The 23,829-nt window shown below is 42.1% G+C and overlaps 1 protein-coding gene across 3 annotated transcripts in view; it reads left to right on the forward strand.

The window, feature by feature from the left end:
• Positions 1 to 340: 340 nt before the first annotated feature.
• LOC133474205 (SH2 domain-containing adapter protein F-like) overlaps positions 341 to 23,829 on the forward strand; it is a 167,466-nt gene continuing 143,977 nt past the window's right edge. Inside the window, exon 1 of one of the 3 annotated variants that reach the window (XM_061765666.1) lies at positions 341 to 1,146. In XM_061765666.1, coding sequence (XP_061621650.1) covers positions 721 to 1,146 — 426 coding nt within the window. In that variant the 5' untranslated portion in view covers positions 341 to 720. The remainder of the gene's footprint in view (positions 1,147 to 23,829) is intronic. The other 2 variants (XM_061765667.1, XM_061765668.1) reach the window with 2 other exon arrangements.

Below are 23,829 nucleotides of genomic sequence, written 5' to 3' on the forward strand. Positions count from 1 at the left end.
CACGACTATTACATTTTCAACAGAATAAATTGTAATCTTAACCAATTACATTTCCATCCTTCCATTTGGCCCATATTCCATCGTTATACCTATCTACCAATCTGTCTGTCTGTCCTGCCATCCATCCATTTCTCATGCGAAAGTACAGACTTATGTTCCCCTCCCCTACATTCAACTGGAACTCCCAAGTGGCACGTGCTATTTCCTACCAGCCTGGAATGCAAGCACGAGCGGACAGAAAAGTATTGATGACGTCACGTGAGCTACGACAAAGTGGATTGCTCAGTCAATGCGCGCGATTGCGTTGACTGGAGTGTCCAGCAGGGGGCAGTAAACGTTCTCAGGTAACGGAGACCAGGTTTCTTTGATGAGGAAGGAGGGGAGGAAGAAAGGAGGGGGCGTGTCTTTGTAGTCTGTCCCATGATGCGTAGCGTGGAAATATGACGTGTGAAGCACTCACGCACACACACACACACACACACAAATACACGTGTGTTACACTACAGCTACGAGCTCATGTAAGCGAGGTGTGTTTTTCGTGTCAGTGTGTGTGACTTCCACAGAGGAAAAGTGCCTCCGGCGAAGCCACCCCCGCCCCCCGCCGGCTGTGGCTCCCGGCTGACCCGAGGACTTCACACCGCCACGTTCGGACTCCTGGAACTTAAAAAAAAAAAAAAAAAAGTCCCGTCATTTTTTAGTCGTAAGCGATGCACTGGCAGCATGGCCAAGTGGTTCAAGGAGCACCTCGGATTCAAAACAACCAAAGCACCCCCTCCGGCGCCCCCGAAGCCGGACTACCGACACTGCCTCACCGGTGTGACCGGCGCGCCTGGCTTCCAACCGGGGGCCACTTTCACGCTCAGCCCCGCTCAGCCGGACATCCTTGCCGCTTACAAACTCCAAAAGGAGCTGGACTTCGAGGACCCGTACACTCCCGGTGGAAATATGTCGTTCGCCGTGGGCTCGCCGGACATCAAGTACGTGTCTCCGAAGCACCGACTCATCAAGGTTGAGACGGTGGAGAAGAGCAACCCGGCGCCGAGTACTGATGGTGGAGGCGTTGGTGTGACGGTCGCTGAAGCCGTCGCCGTGGGCAGCGTGAAATCTCCCACTTCTCCCCCCACGGAACAGGACAATAAGGAGAAGGTGGGTGAACTTTTTTTGTGTTTAAATTAAGTCAAAATAATACGGTCTAATATGGATACATACACCATTTGGTTTTAATGGTGTTTCGTTCAGCCTGCGTAAACATGCTGTGTTTAGTATGCTGTTTATATAAATCTGATTTTTGTCAACTTTGCGGGATGACCCACTTTTTGACAACCAGTGAAACTCGTCACACGGTGCAAGCGGTAGCACACTTCCGACTAATGACTAACCTGCGCGGCAGGGAGTGCTGCGTGAACCCGGTCCACTCACAGGAGCCACGGGACCAGTATTACTGAAAAGTGAACCTGGCTTACTTTCACTTTGTACGCCTGTGACTTACGGCAAACGTGGTGCGTTCAAGTGATCTCTTCAGCATATATGTTGTTATTGACATAACGCAATTTTAATGCGTTTAATATACTTGATAGCATCACATTTTCGTTTTACGTGAAAACATCCAATCAAATAGCAGGGATTTATTTTTCATATACATTTATCCATCCATCCATTTTCTATACCACTCCTGTCCGCATTAGGGTTGCGGATGAGTTGGAGCCTATCCCAGCTGAGATTTACACCCTGGACTGGTCGCCAGTCAGTCGCAGGGCACATACTGTATAGACAAACAGTCATTCACTCAGACATTCACACCTATGGATAATCTAGAAACTGTAATGAACCCAACAGGCATGGTTTTGTAATGCGGGATAAAGCCAGAGTACTCGGAGAGAATTCGTAGTCATTATCAGTGGCACATAAACAATGGTGCATCAAGTGATGTCATGGCTTTGCCGGATGATATTGGAATATTGCCATACACGTTAGAACCAAAACTACTGTTTGACCATTACGTCATATTTTTTCAATGATAGGAAAAAGGGTCCCCACCCATGCTCTACGATGATATCTGGGGATGGCTGCCACATGTGGTTATATGTAAGCCCATGGATATCAAACTTATTTTGGGCGAGGACCACATTGTAGTTTTGGTTTCCCTCAGAGGGCCATTATGATTGTGAAACCATATCAATGTCTAATTGCCTCATCATGTTATTATATATGCAATAATTTAATGGCTATGTAGTTTTGAAATAGAATAATAAAAAATAGTTGCACAACTATTGTTCAGTTTAGTGTTTTTGTAAAGGTGGTTTTGTAGAAAAAATGCTTGCTATATCTCAATGTCATTAAAAGTGAAGGCAATTTTAGTACAGATTTGAGCAAGAAACGAAGTAGAAACATGATTTGCTTTAGCGCGTCACATCAGCAATGATAAGGTGGGTTGGATCTGGTCCCTGGGCCCAGGTTTGGCACTTGAGTGTTAACCACTGTCCTTGGTTCCACAATTACCAATTCACATTTCTAGACCATAAATAAAAAAAAGAAACACGAACCCTAAAACCGAGTTCCAACAACAGGAACTAGGTACTTTTTGGAGGACCACTATGTGTTTGGTCCACGGACACCGAACATCTAAATGTAGTTATGGGGTACTTTAGGAACACTTGCATCTGTGCTTTTTAACGGTACACTGCAGGGAGCTGGAGCCTCTTCCTGCTGACTTTAGGCGAGAGGTGGGGTACACCCTAGACTGGTCACCAGCCAGTCGCAGGGCACATATACTGTAAACAAACAACCATTCACACGCACATTTACACCAAAGGACAATTTAGAGCCTTCAAATGGACCTACTTAATGTTCTTGTTTTTGGAATGTGGGAGAAAGCTGGACTGTGAGGCAGAAGTGCTAACCACTATGCCACTCACTGTGCTTCCCTTTTTATAACACATTTCACACAAATGTTAATTCCTCTAAGAAGACAACACTCGTGCCCATGCTTTTGAAAACCACAGTGCAGAGAGCTGTTGTATCAGCATAAAGTGAACATGGAGATAGACATACAGGCAGGCAAAATGCTTCTTGGAGCACTTTGTCATGTCCTGGCCTCTCAGGAATTCACACACAAAGCACACAGACACACTCACACACACATCTCAGGAGAAACCTGAGAAGTCTAGTGCTGGCGAGGTTAAAGACGCGCTTGTGTGATGACGAGTGTTATCCGGCTGCATGGAATGCTTCGGGCCAAGTTCATAGACAAAATATACTTACTGTGTGTGAACACATGACAACAGGCATCGTTTAATATTATTGTTATCGTTGAGCGGCACGGTGGAGGACTGGTTAGAGCGTCTGCCTCACAGTTCTGAGGACCGGGGTTCAATTGGAGCACTCCGGTTTCCTCCCACATCCCAAAAACATATATGGTAGGTTAATTGACAACTCGAAATTGCCCGTAGGTGTGAATGTGAGTGCGAATGGTTGTTTGTTTGTATGTGCCCTGCGATTGGCTGGCAACCAGTTCAGGGTGTACCCCGCATCCTGCCGGATGATAGCTGGGATAGGCTCCAGCACGCCCGCGACCCTAGTAAGGAGAAGCGGCTCAGAAAATGAATGGATGGATGGATGTTATCTTTGACTTGTACTGAACAGCCAGAAGAGAGACGCGTAAAATTGCTTTCACTATGCCACTCTTACATTGAATCCTCTTACTTTAGCCATGTTGTATTGAAAAGCCTGGACAGAAACGTGTGTACCGATTTCAATAATATGCCACCACTACATCGCGGTAACATCCAGTTCCGGTGCTATATTCAGGGTAAACATTTTTGTGGCACTGTTGAGGTGACTAGAGGCAAAATTAAGATTGTAACGTTTTGCATGTAGCTTGTTAACACTGCTATTCGTGTTGTGCAGCATATGTGCCTTGTTTCCCTCCGCACTCCCACCTTGCTCTGGCACTCAGAAAACAACTGTTATTGCCATCCGAAGTATATTTCCCATATGCCTGAAAATCAGCATGAGAAACTCATAAAACTCACCTTCCTCTGGAACTCGGTTTTATCAGTCCTAAACGTCTGTGTTAAATATGTGAAGCAAACAGGATCCCCCCTACCCCAAAATATAATTTTGCTTCAACCAGTGCAGCTGTTCAAGCTGATTAAACAGATTACACATCGGTAGTACACTCTCTCACACATTAGCTTTAACAGACCTGACTGTGGGAGTGTGCTGTGCATGCTGAGCAGTAAGCGCCACGAAGGAGTGCTGACAGCCTCGCACTCTTGAGCAGCACACAGAGAGATTGGCTTTCAAGGTTTCTCGTCAGGTGCTGAGGGGTTGACACAAGTGTTGTATAGATTGTGAAGTGCGATGCTTACTTGAGCTGTGTTTATATTGATTTTAGGAAAAAGTGGACAGTGGTAGTACACAAGAATATAAAAAGAATGGGGAAAAAAATACAACACCAGCCAAGCACTAGACACCAGAATGCATGGTACTGTTAAATGTATGTTCACTTTGTTTCATTACATGATAAGCAGGTGTTGGATGGGGTGTGGATATTCTTTTTTTGTTTTTGTTTTGTTTTACACTGCAGTGGTTAAAAAGACAGAAGAAAAAACACTTGGGTTATACATTATCCCTGGTACCATTTGTAATGTGAATGGATAAATTAATGCTAACATGGTAACAATTGGTATAGCAAGATAGTAACCTGAGTCGAGAAGGTGCTGAGGCCAATTCATAAGGATTTTACATTTTGCCCCTGCCATCAGTTACTAGTGCATGAGAATTGATCAAATGCTAACATGCTAGAAGTTGCAATGGTACCATATATCAAGATGGGAACCCGAGCAGAGAACGCGGTAAGGCCCATTGATAATATTTGTACATTTAGTTTCACATTTTGTCCTTTTTTTAGGTGCCGTTTGTAATGAGTATGGATAGCATCTATTGCTCGGACCCTGGGTCTAGATCCCCACTGGCTATTTGTGAGGATATAAACAAGCAAATAACGAATCACAATTGAATGGTTACTACTTTACTTTCCCAAATAATAGTCCAGTTCAATAGTCAGTTCAATTTGATTATTTTAAATATATCTATTGGACCTGTAACAGAATCCGCTAGCAGTTTTGACTTACGACTGCTGCCGTTTTAGCTGCCTCTCCATAAAGTTTTTCTTTTTAGTTTAAAATGGCTTACTTTAACGTTGATCCCTCACAGTAACTTGGCCACAGGTACAATCCCGGTTTGTTCTGTTTTGCGCTTATCGTTGGTTCTTTAATCCCCACCGAAAGGACCCAGCTGCTGCTTTTCCAGCTAGCCTTCTGGCTGCTTAGTCTGCTGGCAACTTAGCCACACGAGCTTCACGCTACCGTCTTGCAAACAAAGAGTCGACTTACCCCACATAATTCCTTTGTACAGTATATGCTTCTTCTCTTTGGAGGGCAATACTGACAACACGGTCTAAAACTGACTTAGGTTGAAAAAAATTGCACAAGTGACTCAACTTCTCCCTGCTTGGGTGTATCGATGTTTTAATTACTTGACTAATGAACGCTAATTATATCAGCACTTGGCTGATTAGCGGAATGCCAATAGAAGAATGAAGCGTTATTTACTGGGTTTGTTTTTATTTATTGGCGAAGGAGGGGAAAACCAAATTGCTCACTTTAGACCGACTTTGATGTTTAAAAATGCAGTGGAAGTCCAACACCTTACAATTCGGCCATAAAATTTTGAATTTGACCCAAATTCTCAGGAAAAAGTTGACTTTGGAGTTTGAGCCTCATCGCAAGAGCTCAACGCATCAAAGGATTCTGACAAATTTGGGTTTTTATTTGGATTTCTTTGGGCTTAGTCATAAAAAACGTACTCTGTTTCAACCAACGAGTCAGTGTACTTTGTGAGACTACAGTTCAAGTCTGTGCTTTTTTTTTTTTTTTTTTTTTTAAGTGATGCACTGAGGCGTTTTGGACCAAAACCTTTTTTTTTTTTCACCAAAATAAAACTATTAGTGATGTTACGAGATGTGCCGAGTCTTCAGGCGTGTGTCGAGTAATGAAGGGGGCGTTTCCACAAAGCGCGTATCAAGGCTTCCTTCATTTAGGGGCTGACCCAGAAGTGATGACGTCTGAAGCCTCGGTGTCCGGCTGTTCCACGTGACCGATTCGGGAAGCGCTTCAGGGTTTGCCGTGAGGTTTGACAGCAATCTAAACCCCTCATGCAGGCTCCATTCAAAATGTGTTTTAATTTTTCTTTGTTTTTTTTAATTTTAATCTTTTTTTTAATTTTTTTTTATTTTTTATTTTTTGGCGGCACGGTGGACGACTGGTTAGAGCGTCAGCCTCACAGTTCTGAGGACCCGGGTTCAATCCCCGGCCCCGCCTGTGTGGAGTTTGCATGTTCTCCCCGTGCCTGCGTGGGTTTTCTCCGGGCACTCCGGTTTCCTCCCACATCCCAAAAACATGCATGGTAGGTTAATTGAAGACTCTAAATTGCCCGTAGGTGTGAATGTGAGTGCGGATGGTTGTTTGTATGTGCCCTGCGATTGGCTGGCAACCAGTTCAGGGTGTACCCCGCCTCCTGCCCGATAACAGCTGGGATAGGCTCCAGCACGGCCGCGACCCGAGTGAGGAGAAGCGGCTCAGAAAATGGATGGATGGATGGATTTTTTCTTTTTATAGCGTGGTCAGCTCAGTTTGGATGAAGACTGTGTAGTTTGTATAGGCTAATAGAGTTTGGAGTGTTGACAGCAGTTTGGACATAGCTTGGACACTAGCGATCGTGAGCGATTCCATGTCACTCCTCAGAATCCTTGGAAATGGGCTACTGCCTGCTAACCCAGCACCCTGGTCTGATAGCCCAACTGTTGGTGCACTACCTCTCAACCCGCGGTATGGTGGTTACCTGCGTTCAAACCCCAAGCAAGACCGCACTGCATAAGGAACTATCATTGAGGCTTATCAATTACTTTTGTTTATCAAAAACTGCAATTTCCACCATTTCTTATTTTATTCATGGGGAAAGTATTGTGTTCACAGAAAGTAAGGTAAAATAAAACCTCACTGGGAGATGGGAGAAATTACTGTACCCCAATTTAAAAGTCTTGCTCTTGAATGAATCACTTAACTGAAATAAATGATGATAAACTGTTATTTCTAAATAAGCACATTCAAAATCCTCTGCCCTCTTAAGCCCATGCCATTTTCCCAAAGTGACAGAAATACATTATACAACCTTTCATATCAGTGATGATGAAAATTTTAAGCACACAGAATATGTTTAAAATATATATATTTTACACTTTATGTTGGGAAATGACTTGGTCAAACATTGTTTTGTAATAGATAGTCATTCACAAGAGCGAAAAAGACGCACAAATCCAACGCAGCACATACTGTATGTTGTAAAGATACAGGTGCCTGTGATTATGCACATGGCCAGCAGGTGGTTTCGTGTGCAATGAAGTGTCAAGAAATGAACCATTACTCAAACCAATGGCTGAGGTGTTATAATGCTTCATGAAGCTTCATCTCGCCATCACTAAAAACTACTCTCTATGTCTCATGCATAACATGTCACATGTTGATGACTGACAGCCAGTGTGTGTGTGTGTGTGTGTGTGTGTACACATCAGAGTATTGAATTCTTTACTATTAACAAGCAATGCCCTGTAGAGCTTTGCAGACTATCCAGTTGAATTGACTGGCAGGTGACTTTATTCCACACACCCTACACTCATGGTTTGATAATGACATAGAGCCATAGTGTCATAAATCAACCATAAATGGGAAATAACACATACATTCGACAAAATACTAGTAACATAAACACACATTAATAACAAAGATGAAGTATTTTTTTTACTGTAATAATTCAGATTTGTGTGTCGCAATTAATTATTGGAACCATGTGGCTTTTCCATCATCATGCTTTGCAGCTACTAGCCCAAACTGAGCATCCTTATTGTTGCCCAAACTCGCTGCTTTCCGCTGTTTGGGGGTGGAATGCCTTTTTGCATTGCATTACATTCTCATGTCATCAGTGGTTAACTTACTGTATTTTAGAGTTGGGAAAACTAACTTTGAAATCCCAAAAAATCAGAGGTCGACCAGCATACCGAAACAGACACCATAAAATATACACCAAAACAGGGACACTAAAACAGACACCCTAAAATTGGAACCCTAAACGTAGACCTTAAACAGGAACCCTAAAACAAATTTAGAGATTCCATCCACTGTAGTCAGAGTTTTATTTTGTAGTTATCTTAGTTTAGTGTTAATTGTTAAGAATTTGATCCTGGAAGGGATTACTTCCTCCGGGGACCCTAAAATAGTGACCCTAATATAGAGACGCTAAAACAAGTCAGCCTTAAGATGAGTACCCAAAGAAAGAGACCCTAAAACGGGGATCTGAAACAGAGACTCTAAATTGGGGTTTCTGCTATCATCACACTTGGCGTTTAATCACATAATTTGTCTGTCTAGATTTATTAGATTTTATAATATTGTCATTGATCATTACATGGATTCCAACTATCTTGTTGTGCACTTTCAAGGCTGTGATGTTTTGTTGTTTTTAATGACGACAAGCCCTTCATGCTGGACGGCTTTGAGAGATGTGATCAATTCTCATCCCGCCTCCAAACTCATTAAGGGCCTCATCGGCTAGCTCATTGCTGCCTGCAACTTTTAGTCAAGGACGGCGCGAAAGTGACAACGTGCTGAACTCGGCAAAAAAAAAAAAAAAAAAGTCTAAACAAAACAGGGTGGCACGGAGTTGACCGGATTCTGCGGCATCCTCGTGGCCCGCCATTATTAGTGTGTGTTTGTGCATTGGAGAATTGGCTGCTCGAGTCTAGCAGAGCCAGCTTGCATAGAAACATCTATTCATATAAACAAATTTCCACAGAGTTTGTTCTGGTACATCTCCTCAGTGACCCTTTTGTAGTAGAAAAAACGTGTCTCAGCATTCCCAAAAACTCTTTTTCACTGCTTGTAGAAGCTGGCATTTTTCAATCTCTTCCACCCAGTGTTGTTGTTCTGTACAAATCAGCAGTATGGACCCTAAAACAGGGACCCTAAACAACCTTCCACCGTAGCTACATTTTTATTAAAATGGGGACTCTAAACAGGAACTTTATAATGGGACCGTAACAAAGGAACCCAAAAATGGGCACCCTAAACCAGAGACCTAAATTGGGGACCCTGAAACAGGGACACTAAAATGGGGACTTTCACACTGCCTGTAAAAGCTGGCCATTTAAGGTTGTACAAAATGTCAGGTGTGTCAAGTACAACATGAACTTCTCAGTACCATATGACAAAGGAATTTTTCAGAGGTTTTCAGGCTCGCTATTGATGCTTTTCCAGTACCAAAAGCAGGTGCTACCAGGTTTTATTTATAGTACAGCTACAAATAACGAAAATAATCATTGCCGTATTATTATGCTCTGGAGTCTCCGCTTTGCTGCAGTGCTCCGTTTTCTTGCTGCCCTCAGTCTCCTCTTCAATGACAACAATAAACACACACTAACGTTTGCTTACCCTGTTGCTGTGCCTTAGCTCTGGACGCTACAGTGTATTGTAGTCCATAGTCTCCACTTTGCTGGAGTCGCGGTCAGTCTCCCCTTGGATAAAAGTTGCCTCCTTGCCAAGGCTCAGATGTAAATACAAGAGACTCTCGTTATCATCCATTTGTGTTGTTGGTCAGCGTATCTTTTCCTGAATTATGCTTTCTGCACTTTCCTGCGGTGTGTGCGTGTGTGTGTGTGTGTGTGTGTGTGTGTGTGTGTGTTTCCTGGGCAGTAGGATCACCATGCAGTTGCCAATCCATCCCATCCATCCATTTTCTGAGCCTCTTCTCCTCACTAGAGTCGCGGACGTGCCGGGCAGGAGGCGGGGTACACCCTGAACCGGTTGCCAGCCAATCGCAGGGCACATACAAACAAACAACCATTTGCACACACATACACACCTACGGGCAATTTAGAGTTGTCAATTAACCTACATGCATGTTTTTGGGATGTGGGAGGAAACCGGAGTGCCCGGAGAAAACCCACGCAGGCACAGGGAGAACATGCAAACTCCACACAGGCAGGGCCGGGGATTGAACCCCGGTCCTCAGAACCGTGAGGCAGACGCTCTAACCAGTCGTCCACCATGCCGCCGCAGTTGCCAATATGCCTAGAAATACAAACTACAATACATGGAAGCTTCACAGAGATGCTAATAAAATGTAATGCATCTGTTGTAAAACTGTCACATAAGGAGACAGAAAGACAGCTGTTTTTTTTTTACTTTTGCTCTTCTTATAGTACAGGTAGTTTTCCAATTACAGCTTGAGTGTGCTCACGTGGCCTTTCACCTCGACACGCCACAATCAGCATCATCTCTCGCCTTGATTTTAACCCTGTGATAGCCTGAGAAATGTCAGCCGCGCCCTCGTCAATATGGCCCATAAGAGTGCTTTTCTTCGGAGAGCCTCGATATGGATGGAAACATCATAGCCCATCATGTTTTGTTAAGGCGTCCATTTTAGAGTGCTTTGCGAGAGGTCTGCTCAGTCACACTGACTGTTGTAATGTGATACATTCTCCACATTTAGCTTATAAAATCCATCGATCCATCCATACATTCCGTATTGCTTATCCTCACGAGGGTCATGGACATGCTGGAGCGTATCGCAGCTATCTTTGGGCAAGAAGCAGGGTACACCCTGAACTGGTCGCCAGCCAATCGCAGGGCACATATAAACAAACAACCATTCACACGCACATTCACACCTACGGGCAATTTTGAGTTTTCAATTAAGGAAACCACAGTACCTGGAGAAAACCCATGCAGGCACGGGGAGAACATGCAAACTCCACACAGCTGAGGCCGGATTTGAACCCGGGTCCTCAGAACTGTGAGGCAGATGTGCTAACCAGTCGATCACCATGCCGCACTAAATAAGATTAAATGATGGATAATAATACAAAATAAATGTACCCCAAATTCTACCAAGGGCTAACTGAATAAATATACTATTACAGAGTTCTATCACAAATTGTAACTTAATTGAAGAAAATATAGTTAATGCATAAAACACAATAACAGGCTGTAAGCACTGACTTTTCATTTGAAAATCCCCGTCAATATAGTGAATTGTCAAGGAAGTTCTGTTTTATTGGTCAATCATGCACGGTGACAAACTGCAAAAAACTTGACAGTTGTGATTTCCCTCTCTATTTACTGGAGTTTTTCGATTGCGGTCAGGCCAGCCGAAAAGTTGAAGTCAAGGCAGCCGCTACAAGGATTGTTAATTGTGGCCTACCGTGACACGTCACCTCTTCCCCAACATGCTAAGAGGGCCAACTTCAAAGTAAAAGCGTCATATATTACTGCATTGGACATTGATGCCATTTTAAGCTTTTATTTTGAGGTTGGCAACGGAGCCTTAACCGTATGTTCGCCCCCTGGTTGGCTGTTGCGGGGACTTCTGCAAATGAAGCACTTTTCATATGCAGCAGTACCATCCATCCATCCATCCATTTTCTGAGCCGCTTCTCCTCAATAGGTTCGCGGGCGTGCTGGAGCCTATCCCAGCTGTCATCGGGCAGGAGGCAGGGTACACCCTGAACTGGTTGCCAGCCAATCGCAGGGCACTGCAGCAGTACCCACATTTTAAATTTAAAAAATCGCAGACGAGCAGAGTCATTTCATCGTAGCTGCCAAAATCGCGATCACGAATAAAATTTCATTAATTGTGCAGCCCTGATATGGATATAAGATAACATCTTATTATATATATATATTTACTATATTAATGTACTTTTAAACTTATAGGCCCCTGTTCTCAGGTGATGTAGCATTGATATGCAAATGTTTTTCCGGTTTCCAGTTGCGGTCCTGTGTGACTGTGTAGCGTTATTGTGTATTATATCAGACACTTATTAATTTGCCTACTATTTTGTTCTTCAAAGTTGGGTGCTTTTGGACGATTTTCAGCTGAAAATTCTGTGCATCACTAATTGTAACGTGTTATTGACCCACAGTGTCGTAGAACACCGCAGACATCTCCAGCTATTTGAAGCGTCCCGGGCATTTTTCCTATTGTCACCATGGGTTGCTTATATCAACAAGTTACTCACCACCTCAAAAAAATACCCAATGACTGTCATGCCGAACATTCTCAGAAAGCTTGTGTGGTGAAAATTGCTCTGTTGTCTTGGATTCATGTTTATGCCCCGTTCGCCTCCGCTCGTTGACATGAGATCATCCCATCGAGAAAACACTGGAAAGCCTCCGATATAATGTAGTGATCCTCAAAGCTCGTTGCATAAACATCACTATGCTGTAATACAGCACTATTGAATATAATAACTAGTCATGGTTTTGGGGTTTTATAAACAGCTGGCCCAAAAGTCATAGGATGGCCTTTTATAACCACCCTTTGCCACAACCGGGCTTACCCGCTGTCTTTTCCAATTGTGTTGTTGTGACGAGCTCCGTCAAACAACTCCACTAGGTCACAATTAGGCCTCAGACAGCCGCTCTCGACACGTCATCCATTTTGTTTAATGACAGTGCGTGTCATCCGGAGGAGTCCTGGCGGTCGGGCAAATTCTCGCAACTCGCTGATTAAAAGGACGCGATAAATCGGCATGAGTCTCTTCTGCCTGCGAGTCAACTCTGTGCAAACATATGCTTTACCCGAGTGGTATTTTTTTCACATTATAGAGCTTCTTCTTCATTCCTGTGCTGTTATTTCTTTGTGTTGCTCTGCAGGAGGTCGCTAGACTTGCTGCCTTGTGATTTCTAAATTCCAGCTTCTATTTTGCGGGATAGAACATTTTTCTCTGTAAGTCTAACATTAAAATGTAGGAGGGACAAGATATGGACATTGTGTTGTGTCGTGTCTTAGTCTTGATATACACTAACCACAAAAAGTCAAGCATATTTAGCTTTAGGGGGAAATTGCAGGATGAACCTAAAATGCACTTTTACCTTCACAGGTTATCTTAATTTGGCCTTCTTTTAAACTTTCTGTAGATCTATTCAGTGTTTCAGTAATTTGACTTGAGCAATACATTTTTAAGGAGGTCCACTTCTATGCCTTTCTGTGACTCTTCCAGTCTCTCTGTATTGCTGTTCCATATTGTATAATATTTCTATAAATAGCCTGCCAACCCATCAAGTGTGAAATTAAGCAACCAAGTAAACCTTTTTTGAGCGGCCTCTTTCTGACAATGTTTCTCTTTGCTCCTGGATTAAAAAACAAAACTGTAATTGGAGTTAATGATTTGTCATCTGAATAATTTTTTAGGAGAAAATTACATAACATGATTTAATATCCAATAAGTCTGTACAGTATCATGAGTTACAGGAATTCCAACCCTGTGTAAATAATTTACCATGTCCAAGAAATTCAGTCTTTTAATGTGCACTTTGAGAAAATCAGCCACTGTCTGCAATTGTTTGCCGTGGTTCACTCACTGCAGGATTTAGGAAGTGCTCCCTTCCTGACAGGAAGTGTTTACAGCTTGGCGACATTCCCTTTTTAACTCGACTAGTTTGTGCTCGCCTCCTTGTCTGCTAAAATGTATAACAAATGATTAAATGTTCGCAGCTGTTCTGGTTGGAGCAAACCCATGGATGTCATAATAGTGACAAATAGTGATTGCCCAGTGGTGGTCGGACACACCACTGACGATGCTGCTTTGTTGGTAACGGATTGGCGATGGTCACTGAAAGCCTCAGAGCTAAATGGCTGCGATTCCAGCCTTGTCTGAGCGTCGTCCAATGGCATCTGCGCAAGAGGTTATCTGAGGCCATGCTTCATCATCAACTTGTCTTCACGTGAAAAATCTAGAGCTTTGTTTGCCTTCTTGTGGCTCTGTAAATCAGTGGTTATCATTTTTTATTTTTTTTGCAAACCAATACCAAATTAAATCAAAACAATATCTTGCATACTCATGAATGCCATGGGAATTTATTTTGAAAATTTGAACCTAAATACTCACGGCCTGTTAAATAGAACGTAAATTAACCAGGTTCAATTGAATTCCATGTAATATTCATCTATCGTCGCTAACTGAAGTCCAGCGCTTGCACGGAACAACATGGCTGCGAACAGAGTGGTGCTACTTTACAAAAGCACAGTCAGTGTTGCCAACTTAGCAATATTTAGCGGCCTTACGACCGCTCTAGTGACTATTTTTCAAATAAGCAACTAGCAAGTTTAATTCCCACTAAGAAACAAACAACATGAGTAAAATTATTTTTTGTTGGTTTATGTATGACAAGAAATGAGTCAGCTGCTGGAAGCCAATCACTGAGTCAATCACACTGAACATTTTCAAAGACATTTTTTTTTGTGGCAAAAGGAGTGATTGCCAAGTTGGGAACTAGACCAGAGGTATATGCTTCCAAGCCGCAAATATTTTGCAGGGATATAAAAATTATGTGACAATCATATCAGAGCTTTTAGTTGGCCCAAAGTTAAGGAAGGTAGGAGTAATTGGTTTAGTATGTGTGTTTTATTGGTGCACCAGTCCCCATAAATAGGTATGCACTCACCTCGTACCCCAGTTTGAGAACCACTGCTATAAATGATGTTGTTTTGTAGTGCGCTACTTTCAGCTTAATACGACGCAAAACTCCTCAATATGCATCAGCATTCTTGGATGTTAGCCCTTTTCCTCTATTTTAGCCTACTCATGCATTGTCAAGGAAGAAAAACTCAAAGTAACATTTCCCTTGTAATTACACCGCATGCGGGATTAACATAGTTTATAACTTTAAACATTCCGCCGCTGCACTAGCACTATTCTACTGCAGCAATGCCGCCAATAAACCTATCACAGGAGGTCCAGGGGGTGGTAAAGGAAGGAAATTGGGTGCCGTCGAGCGTGTCGCTAAGTACTTCATCTTGAATATCTATCGTATATTAAAGGAACTTTTTATGCGGCGCAACCCAGGCCTCCACTCTAGTCTCGTGTGAACTGAAGCCCTAAAACTGGCTGTACGCTATACGTGATGTTTTTAAATCCCAACTCATGCTCCACAAGTAAATCCTGGAGAGAGTGGTGATGTGTGTGTGAAACTGTAATCAACTGTCTAACAATCAAAAAGACGTTCAAGCTGCATGTGGACAAAATACAATTGCTAGTAAAGGGGAAGAAGGCTTGCTCAAATAATGTCATACTTAGTGTTTTTCATTTGATTGTTTAAGATAGGGCGACTGGTTAGCACATCTGCCTCTCAGTTCTGAGGACCCGGGTTGTAATCCGGCCTCTCCTGTTCGGAGTTTGCATGTTCTCCCCGTGCCTGCGTAGGTTTTCTCCGGGCACTCCATTTTCCTCCCACATCCCAAAAAAATGCATGGTAAGTTAATTGAAGACTCTAATTTGCCCGTAGGTGCGAAAGTGAGTGCGAATGGTTGTTTTTTTATGTGTCCTGCGATTGGCTGGTGACCAGTCCAGGGTGTATCCCCCCTCTGGCCCAGAGTCAGCTGGGATAGGCTCCAGCACGCCTGCAACTGTAGTGAGGATAAGCGGTATGGAAAATTAATGAATGAATAAATGTTTAAGAAAATGATTTTGGACCGAAAATTCTGACTTGACTGGACACTGAATGTTCGGGTTGATTTTGTTCCTGTGCATGACAGTAATGCCAGTTTCAAGCTAATGCCAAAGACGGTATGGATGGATGGAAGATGAAGGCATTCTAATTGTCTATGACAAAATGTCTGCAAATCACTGTCGGACCGGAAGCTGCCAATGGCTCCTCATTCCCTGCATACACTGCACAATTGGAATGTAAATAAGACTCCACAAAGGGAATAACAGTACAAATATCAGACTGGTGTGTAAATTCATCCATCCATTTTCTGAGGTGTTTCTCCTCAAGGGTCGCGGGAGTGCTGGAGCCTATCCCAGCTATCATCGGGCAGGAGGCGGGGTACACCCTGAACTGGTTGCCAGCCAATCGCAGGGCACATATAAACAAACAACCATTCGGACTCACATTCACACCTACGGGCAATTTAGAGTCTTCAGTTAACCTACCATGCATGTTTTTGGAATGTGGGAGGAAACCGGAGCGCCCGGAGAAAACCCACGCAGGCACGGGGAGAACATGTAAACTCCACACAGGCAGGGGATTGAACCCTGGTCCTCAGAACTGTGAGGTAGACGCTCTAACCAGTCGGCCACCATGCCGCCTGGTGTGTAAATTGAATGAGGAAAAATATTGATTATCAGGAAGAATAAAAGAGGGGATGCCATTTGGAATAACAACAGGAATCTTAATTGTTGCATCAGAAGGGAATTGGATTACCACAAAAGGAATAAAAGTGGGAATATTAGGAGGGACACCATCGGAATAAGGGAGCCAATAACAGAGGGAGTATCAGTGTGAAGACACTGGGAATAACAGAGAATGTTCGAGGGAATTTACAATGGAATACACAAAACGAACAACAGTGGGAATACCAACAGGAATGTCATCAAGGCGACAAGACTTCATAGCACCCAACCTGACTTGACTTGAAATCGACTGCAAATCAGAAGTTTCTTTCATTGAAACTTGACTTGAACCAGACTTGATTAAGAGAGGTATACCTCTCTTAATGGGACTAGGTTGAGTGGGTTTGAAAGCTGGAGGTCAACAGTTTCCCACTGCATGGTACATACAATGGTGCCAAGTGTTCCGGTGTGACCGTATTTTGTTGTTGTATTGTTCTGTCGTTACGGGGAAGTCGAAAATTGTCCGCACTCTGGAGAGGACGAGACAACATGCGTGGTAGGTTTTCCAGAGAGCGAGTGGCTATCACGTGCTTGGCCTCTAAATACCGTGGCAAGTGATTGGCTGACATAAGATTTGGACTCAACCAGTCGCGATAACAGTTATTGATAATGTTATCGCGTTTTCCTCCATGTAAAAAAAACTAGGTTCAAGCCCGCAGCTACGTGTCTGCGGCTGGCTAGCTGCTAATGTGGGTAACACGCCGCCCCTCTAAAAGTCACTAATCATCGCCTCCATGGCAGCGATCAAAGTACAATTAAGGAGTAATTAACAGAAGACCGCTAAGCCATGCTAAACTGGCACTAAGCTATCCTTAAATGTTGTCATGAAACACCAAAATAAGTGATTGGGGCTACAGTACAATTTTCGCTTAAATCACTTAAAAACCCTAGCCTCGCGTTTTACAGTTCAGTATTTAATTTAAGAACAGTAAATGTGCTTTTTTATGACTAAAAGCTCAGCTTCTGTATTTTTGGACGGTATTTTAATGTTGGACATTATGGGGGCACTTGGAGAGCTAAATATTTTTTGAGGTTGCACTTGGTGTAAAAAGTTTGTGAACCACTGGCTTAGGGTTGCGGTTACAGGTTCAGGGTTATGTCAATTTGACCAGAGTAGTAAGACAGAAGGTAACATGTATTTTTGAACAAATTACTGATACATGATGTACAGCTGCAGTCTGCATCTGCATAGAGGATGACCCAGCTGCACTCCAAATGTCATACAAACCATTAAATTACAGATTCTGCCGCCTGGATATTTACAGCTATGCCGTGTGTTGCCACTGCAGTCTGGTCAATGATATCACAGCTCTGGAAGCTTTCCTATGCAAACTACGCACAGCTATAAACATGGCTGCTATATTAAAGCTGCCCCACATAGGCAGGAATGCAAAGCTCTGAAGCACCGACGTCAAATGTGTTCCTAATCTCAAAGTGGGAGTGGGGTGGGTAATAAATTTGCTGTAAGCGGTGCGGCACAGATGTCTCTAAGGGAGATGAAACTAATGACTGCGCATGTTCAACATGGAATCCTTTCAACATCTACCAAAAATGCACTCCTCAGGCTGAATTGCAACTAAAACAGAAGATACTTTTACGAATATATTATAGGCACGTTTAGAAGAGCTGTAACCTTGCTTTTACCATTGCCCCCCTCCCCCCTTCACTTACAACCCCAATTCCAATGAAGTTCGGATGTTGTGTTAAACAAATTAAAAACAGAATACAATGATTTGCAAATCATGTTCAACCTATATTTAATTGAATACACTACAAAGACAATATATTTCATGTTCAAACTGATAAACATTATTGTTTGTTTTGCTTGACAATCTCATTCACGTGTACACAAATTCCTGCGCCGAAGTGATTCTTCAATTAGATTAAAGCAAAGAAAATGAATTCACCTGCAAAAAAAAAAAACAATCCACAATTTCCCTCAAGTGAAGTGCTCACACAGCTTGATTGAGAAAAATGTCTTCATAGTAAATAAAATAGCATGATTACCTTCTCTAGTCTCTCAGTAAGCCTTTAGAGGAAGGACATAATTCTCCCTGAAAATGTTAAAGCAGCAGTTGTGATGCTTTTGTAAATATAGTCCATAAAGTTTAATTAAAGTCTGCTTTGTGTTGGTGGTAAAACACAGTCCTCCGGACCATCTTCTGAATTTGTCTGGGAGATATTTAATGCAGCTCAGTTCTTTGCAAAGGGTGCTGTGATGAATGGTAACTAGACTTGCCGCTGACAAACACAACAGTACTGATTGCGGTAACGGCATTGTGCCAAATGATTTACATAAAACGGCCAAGCACTTTGCGATATGATCAGTGGTTTGGAGAGAGACAACAATTAATCAATTAATCAATCGGTGTAATTTTGAAACGATTTTTTTTTAAATCGCACAGTGGGATAGTGGTTTGCACATCTACCTCAGAGTCAGGAGATCCAGGTGTGGAGTGTGCAATGTTCTCCCAATGCTGGTTGGCTTTTCTCCTGGTACTATGGTTTCCTCCCAAATCTGCAAAATAAGCTTCGTAGGTTGATTGAAGACTCTAAATTGTTCACAAGTAAGAATGTGAGTGTAAATGGTTGTTTTCCTGTATGTGCCCTACAATTGACTGGTGACCTGTCCAGGGTGTACTCCACCACCTGCCCAAAGGGATAGGCTCCAGTTACCAGCTATAGAACATGGATTAATGGATGGCTGTAAATCTGCTTCAACTGGTGATTCGCTCTATGATAACCTGCATTCTACTTAAAGTGCCATAAAACAGGCCAAAACAATGTCTCGACACACCACAGAAAGTGTAATGTTAACAAGCCAGACAATTAATGAATGGATAGAAAAAAATGCAAAGTATGTGAAATCAGGCTTCAAAATGGTAAACAATTGAGACATTCTTTGAGCTTCCAGACTCTGTGGGCATGTCGCTGGTTGCTCTGAATATCCCACCTCCAGCTGTCAATCAGCTTCTTCTATTACGGCTCCTACCTATCTGCGCATAGCCTTTTCACGGGCTGCAGAGAATCATTCTGCCCCTCTTTTTCCGTTGAAATTCAGCAGGCCGTTAATCGACGGAGGGATTTGTTGCGAGGAGAAGCGGGGGGAGGATTCAGTACTATCTTGTTCTCAGTCTTTACACATTTTCATCACTCCAAACATATTTTAGTGTATTTAGAAACAAAACAAAGATTTACATTTTGGGCCACTTTAAGTCTTGTAGGTGTCAGTAGTGCCTGTTTCTCAAATTTTGGGTTTTTGGTTCATGTAAGACACTAAATTCTTCAAAAGTGTGAGTGTGAATGATAGTTTGTGCCCTGAGATTGATTGGCGACCAGTCCTGGTTATACCCCGACTTTCGCCCAAAGTCAGCTGGGATAGGCTCCAGCTAATCCTTGACCCAAATGAAAGACAAGTGGTATAGAAAATAGATGATTCAACAGTGCTGATTGTGGTAGTCAGTCTGAAGCTGCCAGTTGTTGCTCGTTCTCCTCGTGAACTACTGTACATATTCAGCAACGCCCAACAAGGCTCTCAATTCTGGCTTGAAACAGGCCTCATTCGCATGTGTAATCAGCTTTTACTCTACCTGGATCACAAAGCTTTAGCTTATGTGGACCTTTTTGGACAATTCCATCCTTCCAACTTTGTGGGAAACAATTGGGAAAGACCTTTTCTATTCCAGGGTGACTGACCTCACAAAGATTCATCTAAATAAATGGACAAAAAGTCCCACAGAAACTCCATTAATCTTCTAGGGCAGGGGTGTCAAACAATTTTTTGTTGTGGGCCATATTCTAGTTACGGTTTCCCTCAGAGGGCCGTTATGACTGTGAAACCATAAAAATATTTAATCGCCTCATCATATTTACACACAAAATTTATGAACTAGTTTTGAAATCAAGGGTAATGGGTTTTTTCAACCATTGTTCATGTTTGGTAACACAAACACATCGTAATCATTTATGTGAAGAGACTGATTTCTCACAACAATTAGGAACCTGATAAATATCAATATGTAACACTTTATTCCAGTGGTGTCAAAACTTTTTTGCCCCAAAATCTACTTTTCAAGCAGCCAACCTCCCGCGATCTACCTTTTTTTGGGTGGGGTGGGGGCCACGACCATGTCTCCATGTCTCCAGAGCGCTACCAGTGAGCTAAAATTCTGGGCCGCCGATTCTGGGACTTGCACAACACAACATAATTAACAATGTAAATGTTTTTGTCATTACCCGAGTTTACTCCGATGACTTGCACTGAAGTGAATCAGCCAGGGATGGGTAGTCAGTGTCATATTTTCCATGCACACTCCTAAAATGCCGCTCCACATTTCCGTTCTTTGGTAATGCGATGGCAGACTGGCAGATGAGGCATACACATTTCAAAAATGTCATCGTGAAAAAATAGTCCTCGTCCCATTCCGTATGAAAGTGGTAAGTTTTTGTCTTCTTACTTGGTCTAGCTCCCCCACTAATTTTTATACCCTTTCTTAAGTTAAGAAAACACTGAGAGATAAAAATTGGAGTTAACTCACTGACTTGCTTGTTAGTTTTGACACACTTGGCGCTGTTGTTTGCGCATCTGCAGTTACCTTTTAGTAGCGTTGTTTGCGCATGTGCGTGTGTCAGATTCAGATATCATCGATTATATATGTATATCAATCAAGCAATGGGAGGGATGATAGGCTGTCTTTTTTTTTTTTATGTCAAGCGATGTCATGCGATCTACCGCGATCGACGCATTGAGCACCCCTGCTTTATTCCTATAAATTGCTGCCAGTGTTTACATTTTCAAATGATCACTCCTACAACATTCCATGAAAATCACAATGTCGCGGGCCCTCATCGTCCATTTTCTGTTCCTTTAGTTGTTTGGGCTCCATATGCAACCTTTCTACTGCATACTACCTGTTTTGCTCACTGCTATTTGCCTTGTTGATTTTCCAAGTTGTACTGTGGGAAACTGAGGTTTTTTTTAAGACTTTATAGGCCCATTTTTTTTTCAGAAAATCTTACCCAGGTGAACATTCATCTGTTGAGCAAATCTGAATTCTACATTGCAAGGTTATGCGCAACTGTCATTCAAACTCAAGGTATTTGTTGACTTTAACTGTTTGGCGGTTGAACAACTGGCAAATTCAACTGCACAAGATTCATGAGTGCAATGCTTGGCCTCTGCTCAGAGTATTATTTTCCCTGAAATTGCTGGTCTCAAACGCCCAAGGTGTTTGGTTGAATAAGGATTCCATGCAGAAGACCCTTGGTACCTGAATTGTTCAGTGATTCAGTTGATTGCAGAATTCAACCTTGCGAGATTCATGCAAGTTAATCTCAAAGACCGCTCAAAGTCTGGGTTCTTGTGGACTTTAAAGGTGCATTGTTCCCCAAAAGATGTTTGGTTAATTCAAACATGCTGAGCTAATGTTAGCATCTGTTTTTTTTATATTATTTTATTACTATTATTTTTTGTTGCTTTCTTGCATGTTACCTGCAAATTTAACAATACTGTGTAAATGACGAGCTAATGAGCAACCAATAGTGTTTTTGGTTCGGCACCATTGCAACCACGACTGACCGGGTAGTAGAAATAGTACATTGTAGTACATATATGGTTTTGCTAATGGAAATCCCTCAATAGTGAATAGAGCTGAGTAGGTACCGTGCAGTGGAGAAGGGAAAATAGTAGGGGTGTAACGATTCGTTTTAACAATGATTCGATTCGTATGGTTGCCGAGTCGATTCATGGATGATATTGGTTCATTTAGAACGATACGATCCGAAACGATTCAGTGGCTGGAAATCGATTCAATAAGTTTTTAACAAAAAACTCATACAGTGTGACTGTGAAATAAATATCTGCATACAGAACAGTGCAGATGAAATGTCCTAGATTCCTGTTGTTTCTTGTAAGGGTATGCAGTCCAATTAATTATGGTCATTAAATATAGAGATTTACCTGATGCACTTTCCTTTTGTGTCTCTTATTTAATATTATACTGTATGTGTTTTCTAATTGGCTATGAGTCTGCTAAATGGATGGATGTATTGCTTTGCAAAAAAACAAAGGGGAAAACAATAACTTATTTATATTATTTCAGCTTTGATTATATTGTTGCACCATTTTATTTTCTAAAAAATAGCTGTTTAATTGGTGTTAGAATTATGAAGGGGTCTTTGGAAAAATATCTCCACTGTAAGGTGTCCCTAGCTGGACCCAGAGTTTGACAATCCCTGTTCTAAACTGTTAAATAGTATTAGCTATAAACGAAGGACTGTGAGGTTTTCATGAGGTACTGTAATTTCTTGTGTATAATGCGCACCCATGTATAATACGCACCCCCAAAGTTGACCTAAAAATTATGGAAAGGAATGACTAGATCATGGGTGTAGAAAATAGGCTTTACACGATCAGGATTTTTGGGGCCGATCAGCGAGTTTAAAAAAACGATAGCCGATCACCGATCCGATCACAAGGTGGAGGAATGTGTCTATTTAAATGACATGTTAATTTACTGTAAATACTTGTGTACTTAATTGCTCAAAAAATTATATTCACAATAATGTATCTTTGTTCATCTATTTATGCCAGTGAGGCATAGTGACAGACAGAACAAATGAATGGTCTTCTAATAGATGGCAGGAAGTAAAGGTGTGTGTTTGTTGGTGTGTCGTGAGATTTTTCAATTGTAAAATATGTTCCTTGGCTCCATAAAGGTTGGGTATCACTGCTCTAGTCAGATTGTGTATTCTAAACAGTCAGGTCAAACCAACATTACAACATGACAGAAATAATGGGTGCTAACCTACTGTAATTAAATTACTTTATTTAATTAAATTACTTCACCCGCACCGAAACTTTAGAGCATGATTCGACAGAACGGTGGCATGTTTATCTACAACCATCAGTGCTAGCAGTAGCTTGCTAGGCTACATAACGTTTTGTTGCCTGCTTGCGAGCCGTATCGTATTAAAAGTACGTGAACATACCTCAAGCGTGTCCTCTCCTGTCCTGAGCACCGGTGACCACCAACACTCGTTTTTGCCCATTTTGTCCTTATGATGGTGTTATAACAATAAATAACAAGATGTTATTGCAGTAGTCTGACATAGTGCAATCTTGAAAGAGCAGATTTGTCTTGTAGTCTGATCCGGGAATTACGTGTTGTCTGTCTCAGACGTGTTGTCACACTGCCGACATGTATTTTTTTTTTTTTTAATTTAAAAAAAAAAAAAAACAACTTCATTGGCCATCAGAAATTTACAGTACTACGTCAAAAGACATGCGACAAGGCTAAAAATAAACTAGCTTTCGGATTCAAATATACTGTGCACGATGGCGACGCAGAGTAAATGTCTTTTGCGGACGTCATTGATTGGATCGGCGAATTATGACATTAAAGCCGATGAGCCGATCAGCATAAAATGCTAATTATCGGCCGATACTGATCAGGCCAATAAAATCAGTGTAAAGTCTAGTAGAAAAGAAACTGAAGAAGAGACGAAGAAGAAAGTAGCGCTGACAATGATAACTGCTG

Source organism: Phyllopteryx taeniolatus, chromosome 2 (genome assembly GCF_024500385.1).
Source record: "Phyllopteryx taeniolatus isolate TA_2022b chromosome 2, UOR_Ptae_1.2, whole genome shotgun sequence".
Taxonomy (NCBI): Eukaryota; Metazoa; Chordata; class Actinopteri; order Syngnathiformes; family Syngnathidae; genus Phyllopteryx; species Phyllopteryx taeniolatus.